The sequence below is a fragment of the Euphorbia lathyris genome, chromosome 3 (genome assembly GCF_963576675.1).
Source record: "Euphorbia lathyris chromosome 3, ddEupLath1.1, whole genome shotgun sequence".
In the NCBI taxonomy this organism is placed as follows: Eukaryota; Viridiplantae; Streptophyta; class Magnoliopsida; order Malpighiales; family Euphorbiaceae; genus Euphorbia; species Euphorbia lathyris.
The window spans coordinates 44,036,511-44,050,433 of record NC_088912.1 but is presented as its reverse complement, the minus strand read 5'-3'; the positions used below and the strand labels follow the sequence as shown (position 1 = coordinate 44,050,433).

The window sequence follows — 13,923 nt, the reverse complement described above, 5'->3', positions numbered from 1 at the left end:
ATTAATAATAATATTAATAAACAATGTCTTGTAATCCAGAAATTATACTGTAATCATCAAAACGTGCCATAAAAATTAAATTGAATAAACATGGACACATATATTATTATTACCAAAAATTTATAGAATAAACATTCATTAGAAAAGTAATTTAAAATAATTAAAATAACAAAACATGTGTAATACTTTAAAATAATTAGTAATAATTATTTAAATAATTATACATTTTCATAAAAAAATATTAAACAATATTTACCTAACAACAAATAAAAAATAAAAAATAATTTGTAAAAGTATAATATTTTAATGTTTTATCAAATTGATGGAACTTTAGAATCTACCAAATTTTCATCTTTATATTGTTTAATATTTTTTTATGAAAATGTATAATTATTTAAATAATTATAAATAATTATTACTAATTATTTTAAAGTATTACACATGTTTTGTTATTTTAGTTATTTTAAATTACTTTTCTAATGAATGCTTATTCTATAAAATTTTTGGTAATAATAATAATAATATATGTGTAAAAGAATAAAATACTAAATAAATGTGTTAGGTTGAAAATAATGTAGAGATTTTTTTTTATGTAATAAATGGTGTATCAAATTAGTGGAAGTGGAAAAATAGAAATTGATGTTGGAAAAATAGAATATAGAGATAGAAATAAGCTAATGGTTGAAGATGTTCTAATTTCAAATGTATATATCGTATTTGTTGGAAAGAAAATTTGATGCCTCCATTTTTCTACCTCCTTATTTATCTCCCATTCAATTTCTGGCACGTGACATAATTATCTTCCTTTAATTCTATTAACTTTCATTAACTATACTTAAAGTAATTATATCATACGTTAGAAATTGAATAGGAGATAGAAATATAGCTAATAACTTTTCTTTCTATTTGCTGCATATCAACCTCAACCTCAGACTTCGTCATTGTTCCTATTCCATTGACCAATTGATATGCACCTTTAGAGAGCTGTTTAATCCATTCCATTTATTTTCAGTCAAAAAACTGTTGCAATCATCAAAACTGAGATCAATCAATTTCACATAATCACATTTAGATTGACTTCTTCACTTTTAACAACTTAATCAAATGGCAAGAAAAGCCAAACCAAACTCTAATTATTAAAACAAATACACAATTAAAAGTAACTGGTGAGTTATTAAAATTCCAATGGAAATAAGATGAACACAAATCCATGAAGTCCTTAAATGAAGTCCTTAAATGTATTGTCAATACTCACAAGTAACACAATGGACACATTTATTTAGAGCAACTGCAAATGGATAGATGGGCCAGCTTACAAACTACTCTCAAGAGAAGCAACCTCAAGTTATATTGGCAAACATGCTTAAGCATAAAGATCTACTCCCCAAAACTTTGCGGGTTGGTTGGTCCGGTATTTCCTCTCCAAACTTTTGATTACGTCCATGTCCTCTTTGCTCAACTCAAAGTCGAAAACTTCAAAATTTTCTTTCAGTCTCTCGAGTTTTGATGTCTTGGGGATGATAACTGTGTTTCGCTGGATGCCCCATCGAAGGACAAGTTGCGCGGCTGTCTTTTTGTATTTCTCAGCCAAACCCTTGCATAAGGAAAGGAGATATGAGAAATGGTAAAAAAGAATGTTGACGAGGATGATGATAACTTGGGATAATGACAGCATACTTACTCTTAGAACTGGATCATCCAAACATGAGACTGTCCCGAACCATTCAGTATTAGCCACAGACCCTCCGAGAGGAGTGTGAGCTGTAACACAAACGCCATGCTTCTGACAGAATTGAACAAGAGATTCACGTTGGAAGTATGGATGTGTTTCAATTTGATTCACAGCAGGTTTCACTTTTGAGTAGGCTAAGCAATCTCTAGTTAGGAAAATGTCATAGTTGCTGCAAATAAACTTTCTATTAGAGCACAATCCCAAATCAGAGGAAAGGAAATACGTATGCAGAAATCTCAAGTCATAGTACGAATATCGACGATCTCTGTACTTGTATGTGATATTAGATTTACCACCACCAGTAAAAGGATATGCATCAAACTCTAGAATTTTAACTATACTATACCTTAATGCTTTGTCGATCTGTGCACTTTTCTCTAGAATTGGAAACTAATGCCAAAAAGAAGGTGAAAACTGAAAAGAAACATGCGACTGCATATCTTAAGTCGTACTATTACAGTTTTCAATTTAGAGCGGCACAATTTCGAGGTTCTTAGATTTTCAATGAATCTTTTATGTCCTTTTTCTGTTCAGCTCTTTGTTTGAAGGCCACATAATAACTGATTCATGCATAAAAAATACCTTTCCAACTGTCACAATAACAATATTTGTTATAGTAGACTCAAAGATATCTGCTGAAAGCATATGAAGATTTTTCTTTTTTTGTTAAGGGTTTTGAAAAAGCAGTGTGCTCAAGCTAAACTCAATAGTTCCTACATGCATTTGTTGTAGGTGTATCATATTAGCTATTGCCTATTACCCAATTGGTAAGCATACAAAAGATAGCAATGTGTCTCCCTCAGTACCTGATCCCAATGCTACGAACCAAACCCAATGAAACCAAACTTTCCATATCACGCCAGGTTGTTTCCAAGGATATGGTTGTATCAATCTCCAGAATTCCATCCTCATCTAAAGCACTGCCAGTTGTACCAACTCCTATGTAAACACAGCATAATTTAAGTGAACAAGAAGCTCTACTTTTGGGATCAACAATTCAAGCAATGAAATAGAAGTTTTTCAGTTTGGTGCCAAATTTCAAGTTGTAGGAGCTTGTCAATCAGATACGAAAGTTACGGAATCTAGATAGAAAATGCAGATGCTCAATTTGCCAGTTTTTCGAGTGAACTTTGAAACCTGTATCTTCTACTGTCACTAAATATCCTGTTCTAGATCTACCACCTAGCATAGAGTATACGGCACTATCCCTATTCATTATGCAGTGGAAAACAAACCACACTTGTGATACTTAGTACATTATACATAGAAAAGGTGTGCATTCGATCCATATTCCCTGAGAAACTACTGCTCAAAGATTTTACTTAAAACGTCGATTGTCCTAGCAATAAATTCGGTAATGTTAAATAGTGCTTTTTAATACAAGAGTCCCCAAGGTAGTCATATATCACAGGACACATCAAAAGCTCAGATTAAAAAATAAAAATGTACACTATAATGGAGATAACAGTGAATATAGAATTACCAGTATGCTTAGTGGCAACAGGGAAATGAACAAGGTAGAGATCCAGATAGTCAAGCTGAAGTTTCTTTAAACTATCTTTACAGGCCTCAACGACATGTCCATGGTCTGAATTCCAGAGCTGCAAACGTAAATATAATTCATTGTCACCGTCAGCACAATTCGGAAGTAGTAAATCCAATGAAATGGGAAAATATGTGAATGGATTATGAACCTTGGTGGTAATGAAAAGGTCCTCCCTCTTGACAAGACCAGTTTGAAAAGCTTCTGCAAGTGCTTCTCCCACTTCAGCTTCATTCTTGTAATCAGCTATACCCAAACACAAATTAGTCACAAAAATGGGTCAGGAATAACCAGTTCATCAGTTCCAAACTCCTCCCTAATCGGTTTCCACTGAATCTTATATTCTGCTGGGTCAACGGGCGTAGCAAACTTGGAATTTATCAATCTTAAATTTGTTTTGCATCTATACAAACAACTACGATCAACAATTGTCTTTCATTTGAATGGTCGATTGATCTTTTCTTTTTTTCCTGTGTGCGAAATGTATCTATTACTGCCAAAGTATCAATTTGAAAATTAATCGAGAAATAATCTTTCCTACCCTATAGTTCAACATAATTGAGCCTAGAAACCTAGGTTGCCCTCGCTCTCCCAAAAGAGGTATATGGCATTCATTCATCTGTTAACTATGAAGCTAAGAAATAGAACGTGTTTATGCAACATTAGTGACATAAGAGTGTTTTCCCCAAATAAATACTAACAGATTTTGCGAGGCAATTGTATCACAATCATCTAGAAACTCAGAACACTAACCCAGTAGCTTTGAAGCAAACAAGAACAGAAAGAGAAGAAGAGAAAGAGTACCAGCACAATCAAAATGGCGATAACCAATGTTGATGGCATTTATGATGAGGTCTCTAACATCTTTGCTGTCCATACGCCATACGCCCAGACCAATTATGGGCATTTTGAAGCCGCTATTCAGTGTTATTGCCATTTCTTTTACTTTCCAAGTAGAAAATCCTAATTCCTGATCAACCAGAGGCTTTGATAGTATATGGGTGGAGGCGGAGATACTATAGAGTTGAGGACGGAGATGCTTTGATTGGAGTGGTGGCTGTGTCTTTTTGGCCTTTTGCTTTTACTGAGTTCAGATCGTTGAATCGCCGTACGCTCCAAATAATACACATTTAGAATTATCTTTTCTTCATTTTTTTGTATATAGGTGCAAATTTCCTTCTAACTCATAAAATACTAAAATTTTATCTGTGATATTTTCAAATCGGATCAACTTTAACTTCATCTGATATTCAATTTGAAATGGTTGGGTTAGCCCTTATTTAATTATCACGTCGAACTTTTCAATGAACTCAAATAGTTTCCAACATTTTGGCGAGCTGCATTAACCAAGCTAATAACATAATAAATATTTTTGAGAATTTTTTTTATATACGACACGTTTGGTTGTTGATATTTAGATAGATTGCTTGAAATTTTGTTAATAATATATTAAACATTTTAATCATAATTAATGTTTGCAAGATCTAATGCGACAGTTAAATAATGGATCAAATAATTAACATGTTACTTCAACTATTTTGTGAGTTAGAAGTAAATTAGTCTTTCTTAAAAACGTTAAGATTAAAAATTTAACATTTCATACATTCAAGATAAATATACGCTTCCCCAAAATGATAAGTGTAAATTTGGACATTATCTTTTTTTTAACTAATGAAATTTTCAAACATTTGATTCTATATTTCTATTTAACGGAATTAGTATACATATATTTTATCAGGGAATTCGCCCAAACACCAAAAAAACAATACTTTTATTTCTAAAATGTGAAACGCGCGAATTATTTAGAAAATATTAAAAAAATTAAAATCAATGTTCCTAAAATATTGTTTTTCCAACATTCTTAAAAATATTAAACGCTATATAAATATATTCTAAGCAAAAAAAATTCAAATTTTGTACATATAAAAATTCAAGCTACCCAAACTCTAGATAAAAATGTGCATAAAAAGCATTTTTTTTTTGTTTTTTTTATAGAAATTGGGACGAGACAGACCTTGAGCGGATGGCCCAAGAACTGTCAAACCCGTCATATATTAAAAAAAAGAAAAGGCGAGTGTTTGAGGAAGAGAAAAGTTTAGGAAAGGTCGAGAAAAACGCAAATGAAAAAAATTACAGATGTCATCATTGATAAATTTGTGACAAAAAGCATGAGCTGAAGGCCACCAATTGATCACTGAGGAAGAGACTCTAAATTTTGCCAAAGCATCGGCAACGCGATTTCCTTCCCTAAAGATGTGTGTAAAAATAATGTTCATCCTAGAAATAATGCCGAGACAGTGCAAACATTCTTGTCGAATACTCCAAGGAACATCCATGGAACGAAGACGAAGTAGATTAACTACGTACATGGAGTCAGACTCAACCCAGAGCTGATGCCAATTTTTCTCCCAATCAAGTTCAATTGCGAATATAGCAGCTCTCAACTCAGCCATGTAAGCAAAAGAAGGAGGAGTAGAAAAAGCAAAGCAACCTTTGGGAAATCCTCGATAATTACGAAAGATACCGTCCACTCCCGCCTCGCCAGGAGTACCAAAAGCAGAGCCGTCCACATTGACTTTAACCCAACCCGGAGGAGGTTTAAGCCAATGAACTGGAATAATGTTGGGAGCCGGAGGCGGCCTTGGAGAATCCATAAGATGGGATAAGATATCAGCATCTCTCCTCGAAGAGCAAAAACCTTTAGAAGAGGCCAATGACTCTCGAATCATTCGAAATAGGGTGATCTTCGAGTGTTGAATAGAAGGAGAAACCCCCTTAAAGGTTGTTTCATTCCTGCAGTGCCAGATTAACCAGATACAAGAGATAGCGGCAACACGCCAGATCATCGACACCTGAGAGCCAAAATGAATGCTACGAAGAGTGTTGAAGAAGTGGATGAATTGGTAATGACGAGGTAAAGCGCAGTCAAAATGAATCTCAAAGGCCCTCCATAGAGAATCTGCAAAAGAACAGCTAATGAATAAGTGCTTAATGGACTCAGCATCCCTACCACAAAGAACGCAACGAGAGGCAAAAGAGAAGCCTAGACGCTGCAGAAGGTCATGAGTCGGAACCCTTCCATGCAAAACTCTCCAGGATGTGAAGGAGCGAGAAGGGGGAGTGTGAGCATTCCAAACAAATACAATATAGAAGAAAAAAAAACTGTTTTACAATTTTTATATCTTCATGTGAATTTTAATTTCTCTAATACGACAACAATCTAGAAGAAAAAAAAACTGTTTTTTCATTTACAAATACAAAAATTCATAAAATTTGAAAACAATAAATTTAATTTGAAAAGATAAAAAAGACAAAAAGAAAAAATAAAACAACCTCATCGCGATTCTCATTCAGGTAAGAACATATAAAAAAAATCCTCTAAAAAATAAAAATAAAAGTTAATTAAAAAAATTAAGAAAAACTACAATAATGAAATAAATAAAAACAACAAAGACATCAAATTTAATTCACTTTCATTAATTTCACCATTGCATAAAGTCAATGAAATCTAGTGAAAGCGCATGAAATTAGTTATAACTCAATTTCAAATTATTAAGAAAATTAATAAAACATACAAACTCTGTTTCGTACATTTAAAAAAAAATCTTCCAAAAATAACATAAAAAACTCACAAAAAAATCTTCTTCTCAAAATAAATTGAAAGTGGAAGAAAACATCAACAAAGATGTATTATAAATTTTAATATTCACATTAAAAAAAGTTAAAGTTCGTAATTCTCAAAACATTCATGAACACCAACTACAAAAAAAAAATTATGAACAACACCTATAAAATACACTCAAGCAAAAGCAACAGTAATGCAATGTTTTATAAATAATAACTCTGTAAGCACTTTCATTACAAATATATAAATTATACTCACTTTGAGTTGATTTCAATGTGACTGTGACAGACAGAAAGTTATTGAAAGTAACTAAAATCACATGAAAGTGGTTGCACGTCAATGAAAATGACTAAGATAAAAAAATAGAACATGATTAAAATAACTTAAATATGACTTTAAACAGTTTTCACATCATAAAAAATTAACTAAAATTTCACACAATCAATAAAGAAGCAAATATATAAATGGTTAACCCACTTTCAACAAACTAAGAAGTAACAGAAAGTGATTAAAAAATAATGAAAGTGGGTGAAAATTAAATCAAATGCAATGTACGTAACTTCAAATTGATTTAAATATAGTTTAAGTCAAAATACATCAATTAACACAAAAAAAAACCTTTATTTACAATATGGATATTGTTCTCAAATTGTATATCATTAATTTGTAAATAAAAATACCTATAACAAATATTCGTCAATCATATCAGCATTAAAATAGGATTTAACAAATTCATTATTGATGTCATACTTTTTAACACGCTTGACATTCTCATAATGGTAAACCAAAGTTTTTAAGCCTTGTCATATGTATCTTTGAATCTTTAATAATATTGGTTCGAGGGCTTTGGAGTTGGGGTCGGGGGTGCCATCATAGCTGGGATGTCCGTCTTCGGCTCTTTCTTGATAACCAACCTTTAATAAAAAAATATGTATCATTGAATCAATAAATTAGAAATATCTTTTTCCTCAACAATATATATATATATATATATATATATATATATATATATAGATATATATAGAGTAAATGTCATCACGAAAACACCATAGTCACTGAAAAAAAAACATGCATTAAAAAAAAAAGTTAACCTTTATGAAAATATATATAAAAAAACTTACATTACTTGAATGACTGCTGAGGAAAACCTATCACATACAAGATTTCCAAACAATCTTCATAAGTTTTATAAAAATATGCATCAAATGTCAACATATCTAAACAGTCTCCAAATATGGAAAATACCTCATTATACAGTGGAAAATTTCTAACACATTTCTTTTCAGTTTTCGAAAAATGCATATTCATCATTGTTGTATCAATGGAATTAAATATATAAATGGTCCCAAAATCCAATGTCATTTCCCCATCTGAATAAAATAAGTACTTCATCAACTTCTAACCACTTTTTGGCACACATGTAAAAAGTATTACGCATGAACTACAACATTCACCGGCCAATAAGGAAAAGTAAAGAAACTTACTAGAGTGCTTGCTAGAGTGAATGATGGGAAGAGTTCCCTAATTAATCTAGAGGAAGAGGTTATAATTCCTGTAGAGATAATGTTATTGACCAGGGTTTGATAGGGAACGTTGGCTGCATCGGTTATAGTCACGACTAGATGATGTTGTTATACGACTAATAAGGAAAAATATAACTAAGTATTTGTAATTTATTTCGGATTTTTATGAACAAAATTTGGCCTCCTCGGCTCTATTTCATACATCTGATTCTAATTAGACTGCAATTAGAGCCGAACTGCCTTAAATAGAGATGATACGGCTCTAAGTAAAGTCGGATGGCATGAACTTTATCGAATAGTGGCACGCCCCAACATGAAGGGATCTTTCTGAAAAATTCAGAAGATGTCGAAATCTTTTTCGTACGAATTACAGCCGCCCTACAGAAATAGGGTCGGGCCAGCTCTATTTCGGCCGCTCGGTTCTATTCATGATTTCGGTACAATTTTAGATTTTAGGGGCCTTTTCTCCTATAAATACAAGTCCGAATTTACTGATTTAGATACCAAAAATTAGAGAAAATAGCTCTAATTGATAGAAATACTTTTAGGATTTTTTGAGAAATTTTTTTCTAGAGAGAGAAGGCTTTATTTTAATTGTTTGTCTTTTTTTTATAAAAGTTTTAGATTTTGATTAATTCATAATCAATAACCCAAACCTTCTCACCTCATTTTATGTCTCGAAATTGGAGTCGGGAATGATCTAGCGGATTAAAATCAACAACAGCACTAAAGGCATGCTCTAAGGGTAATTTCTATGAAACAAAGTGACTTTTTATTGCTTTTCTAGCTAAATTAATTTATTCTTGATTTGTTAGCTTTGATTTGAGGTTAATCTGAGTTATTTTCAAATTTTAATGATTTTTTGAAGTTTATTTCCAGAAAATGAGGATCTTCTAACTCTGTTCATCAAGAAGAGAGTTTGAACCTCTTTTTTGGATCCATTTTATGTAACTTATGTTTTTGAAGTCTGTTTTCAAAGTGTTTGTACACTAGATTCAAGGAAAAACTCTACTTTGCAAGGATCTTTGGCTAAAAATGAATTTCGAGTTGATAAAGTATTTATTTTGTATTTATTAACTTTTTCTTGAGATTTTTAATTTATTTTTAGGATTTTATTATTAAAACTAGTTCCTTTGCAAATAAAATTCTCTGATACCAATAGCTGCCTTAGCTCGTTTGGCTGCTGCATGAGTCCGTCTCCTGACGGAGTTGCTGACCGTAAATGGTGGTTCAAGGAAAGGTCTCGCTGGTACTAATATGAGGAGAGTTTGATTCAGAAAAAAAAGGTTTTGTTTGAACATTACATCGTCAAATAACATTTTTAAGGACGATGATTGGCGTGTCCTTTTCGGTGTATGTTTTACTTATTAGCCTTTTATCATGTTTTCGGGCTAATTTAATATATTAGAGTCGCCACTCGGGATTAATATACGGAAACAAAATTTAGATGACATATGGGCTTACATTATGCCATCTCTTCAGAGTTGGGTTCATGAATTAAACGATTTTAAGAGTTTGATTACTAAACGCGTAGACTTGTCTTTTGTTAAAATACCAATATTTCTACATCATTTCCAATTCACGTATATATTCACCACACATTTGTATGAAAAGCGATAAATAAATTCAGAATTATAAATTACAACCTGATTTTAATATCAAATCCTACACAATAGATTCTAAATCATAAATAAAACGTGTAAAACAGATAAACATTAGCTATGAGATATTTGGATCCGTCTTTCATATTTACACTATGACACCGGACTCGATCATATAGGACTTAATCAAATCCTACAAATCTAGCTACACATCATGACAATTTGATTCACCAACCTAGTTTATCAATTCTAACTGATTTAATATTTTCATAATGCCTAAAATACTATTTGAAGCCGAGATTGATTTTATTTCACATATTTAGGAATTAAATAACTAATCATACATACTGAAATGTAAATTTACCGAATCTAGAAAATTATCTACTCAACCTGATTAATTAAAATGGAGGCAGAATTCTGGAATTCTGTGTCTGTAGCCGATTAGCTACGAGTGTAGTCGATCGGCCACTGCACGCAGAATTCCAGAATTCTTCTTCAAGCACAACAAAGAAAGAAGCACAAAAAATTAAATAAGACAAGTTTTAAATAATAAAGTAGACATTTAAAATCTTTAGAATTTACCTTCCGGGTTGTTATCCAGTTTTACTGAGACGTGGAGTCACAAGCGCAATCGAACAGACCCTTAAACTGAACTTGTATCCAAGCATAGTAAGCTGAATTTGGATTGAAATTGAAACAAAATGAAACCACCACATATAGTTTCAAATGTGATTTGAAACCCGAATCAAAAGTTTCTCTCAGAATTTCCTTTCCTGACACTTTTCTCTCTTTATGTATCTTTCTTCTCAAAATTCTTTTCTTTTGTTTTGCTTTTTGTATCTTTTTTTTTATCAAAACTCCATCTTCTCTCCTTTTCTTTCTCCTCTGCATCTTTTTTTATCCAAAATTCAAAATTCCCCCTGTAAATGGCAGTTCCCACTCTTCATATACGTTCTTTTCCCTTTTCTCAACTGCTCATCTAGTGGAGAGTTGATAAAGGCACGTATAAAATAACTACCGAACCATCATGGTAGCTGATCGGTCACAACCTGTAGCCGATCGGGTACTGATGAGTAAATAGGACATATTTGACCTTATACAAAACGACAACATTCCTGAAAACAAAAAGTGGTCGATCAACCACTACTTGAAGCCGGTCGGCTACACCTTTGAAGAAAAACCAATTTCCCATAAAAATGTGGCTCGGGTGCTAGCTCGTGATCTCGTACGACGTGATGTGAAGTCCACCTGTAATATACTGAGCACATGCAACTTAATCTCATCATCAGGGTCGGAAAAAGTCTGTGCTCACACTACCTTACATATTCTTCCATTCCATTGAAGTTTGAATTTATGCAAATTTGGATACCAAATTAACAAAGATTATATGATATAGGAAGGATTAATGAGGGAGAAACTATAAATTGATGCTTTCTTACATTGATGGGTTTTCTATAAATTGTTGTATTTTATATATGTGGTGATATTTTTACATATGGACTTGACATGCCGTATGTTTTAAAGTTTATTTACCCAAATAATTAATGAGACTAAAACAAGAAAACAAATCTCTAACCTAAAATTTATCAAGTCTAGTTGTCAAAATATTATCGTATGTCAATAATTCTATTAAGTTTCCATCCAAATTGGATGAAATTTCACCAATTGGGATAGTTCAGTGACCAAATGATAAAATTTTGGATAGATCAAGCGCCAAATGACAAGATTTCTTGGATTAATCGATGTCCAAATAGTGATTTAAGTTTATAATTCATAATAAAGACGCGACTCAACCAATCTTTAATCACCAAGATAAATTATTCTCTTTCTTTCCATAGAATCTTGCGATTAGGTTCGAGCACTACGAGAAAATGGACTGCTTGTGACAACAATTATTGTCACATAATTGTGAAAATTTGTCATGAAAAAAATTATGTGACAATAAATAGTTGCCAAGTAGGTTGTCATGCAAAACTCCATTGCTAAAGGTTTATTCCAAATGTGATGATAAAATATTGTCACCAAATTTTTTAGTTTTTGTGACAAGGAATATATTGTCACACTACTTTTTTTTTGGAATAAACGAATCTTATATAACTGAGGCATGAATGTCCTCCATAATTACACTTATTAGCCAATCCGGCTCATTAAAAAAAGAATAACAATTAGCATCAGAACGAGCATGTCTCGCTACATTGTGCGCTGCTCTATTCGTTAGTCGCAGAGTAAAAGACACAGAAAACGTCTTATTTAACATTAACTCTCTATAATCCTTTAGGATATCCCCAAAAACAGACAAGTCTGGTTCTCTTTTCTGAATCCCGTCAACTACAACCTTCACATCCATTTCGAACTGGACGAACTCGACTTCCATCTTGATTGCCCATATCAGTCCCGCCCTCAATGCCAAAGCTTCCACAACCCTTGCTTCATGAATTCCTGGAATAGCCCCGTTTGCTCTCGCCATAAATTCTCCCGTGTTTGATCTAATGACAACTCCCCAGCCATAATATCCTAATTCCTGAAAAACCGCACCATCCAGGTTGCATTTTATCCCTCCTCCTACTGGCCTTTGCTAGTGACTACCGCCCTCTTGCCTCCTAAAATTAACGCTCTAATTTAAGCTTCCAACTTTTGCTGCCGAACGTCTTAGTTGGTGTCGATCAGCTCCCAAATTTCTAGTCCCAGCAGACCTCTCGACCGCCCTTCTACTCAAATCCCGATCATCTACCTCCATTTGTATCCCGTTTTCCTGCACCGTCTCCTCCCTGTCCATATTCCTGTTTACAGCGCCTAAAACCTCAGACGGTTCATTGTTTGTCTGCTGATATCTGACAGTCCTTCCCTCATCTCGGCTGATCTTCGACTCTCCTTCCTTTCCGCCTACTAATTGTTGGGACAGAACTTCGGTTCTTCGCTCCTTCGCTTCAATCCAATCCTCCACAAATTTTCTAACTCCTCTCATCTGGATGCTTGCTTGTTTTACCTCTTTCTTCCAATATACAACATTCCTATTTTGCCATACTGAGTACAACACACAAATAGCCTTAGTTAGGAAGGTTGTATTTTCACTTTCGCACTTCTCCGCCAGCCAATCCACAACATCTTCGTAATCTCCCATTGGTGGGTTCAGTCCCACCTCTTGCCAACATCTAGTCGCATATGGGCACATACAGAACAAATGCCACCCATATTCTATGTTTGTTTCACATATAACACAGTTACTCGAAATTAGCATGTGTCGATTTCTTAAAGCTGATCTCAAGGGGAGACATTTTGTGCATAATTTCTAAAAGAATAACTTAATTTTGGGTGGTAACAAGATATCCCATATTCGACTCCAATCCACTATTGACTCCCCAATCCACTTCCTCTTCTCTAACGCCCTATACCCAAATTTAACTGAGTAATGCCCATTTTTAGTGAATTGCCAGATCAGTCTATCCGCTCTACTTCTATATTGTCACACTACTTTTAATTGTTACAACTTTTATTGTAACTGACAAATAAAATATTATCACAAATATAATATATTATCACATATTATTTTTAAGTTACTGTAAAAATGTGTGACAACTTTAGTTAGTCGTTACAAAAAAATATTTATGACAATTATTATTGTCATAAAATAATTTTTTAACAATATCTTTATTGTAACAATTATTTATTGGTTACAAATTTTTTTAATATAGTAGCATTACATTAATTTATTTATATATATATATATATATATATATAATTAAAATATATTAAAATATTATTTTATATTACGTTAACTAGAAACAAAATAAAAGTAAAAAATAAAATTATTTTATTAAAACTAGAAACAAAATAAAAGTTTAAAAATAAAAGTATTTTATTAATATAAATTTGTAGTTAGTATATTTATTTAACTAAAA

At 32.6% G+C, this 13,923-nt stretch overlaps 1 protein-coding gene across 1 annotated transcript; it reads right to left on the bottom strand.

Annotated features, from left to right (window-relative positions):
* Positions 1–1,153: 1,153 nt before the first annotated feature.
* Positions 1,154–4,408, bottom strand: LOC136224431 (NADP-dependent D-sorbitol-6-phosphate dehydrogenase-like). The gene is made up of 6 exons (XM_066012761.1): positions 4,080–4,408; positions 3,427–3,521; positions 3,216–3,333; positions 2,539–2,671; positions 1,682–1,901; positions 1,154–1,594 (listed from the first exon to the last, which is right to left on the bottom strand). The coding sequence occupies exons 1-6, from the start codon at positions 4,210–4,212 to the stop codon at positions 1,364–1,366; spliced, it is 930 nt and encodes a 309-aa protein (XP_065868833.1). The 5' UTR covers positions 4,213–4,408; the 3' UTR covers positions 1,154–1,363.
* Between the last annotated feature and the right edge of the window lie 9,515 nt (positions 4,409–13,923).

What these genes read in the sequence shown, in the direction of transcription:
- LOC136224431 (XM_066012761.1), bottom strand. Translation starts at nt 4,212, where the DNA reads ATGGCAATAACACTGAATAGCGGCTTCAAAATGCCCATAATTGGTCTG. An exon ending in TGTTGCCACTAAGCATACTG is followed by an intron (nt 2,672 to 3,215) that starts GTAATTCTATAT and finishes GTGTTTACATAG; the next exon opens with GAGTTGGTACAACTGGCAGT. An exon ending in TGGATGATCCAGTTCTAAGA is followed by an intron (nt 1,595 to 1,681) that starts GTAAGTATGCTG and finishes TCCTTATGCAAG; the next exon opens with GGTTTGGCTGAGAAATACAA.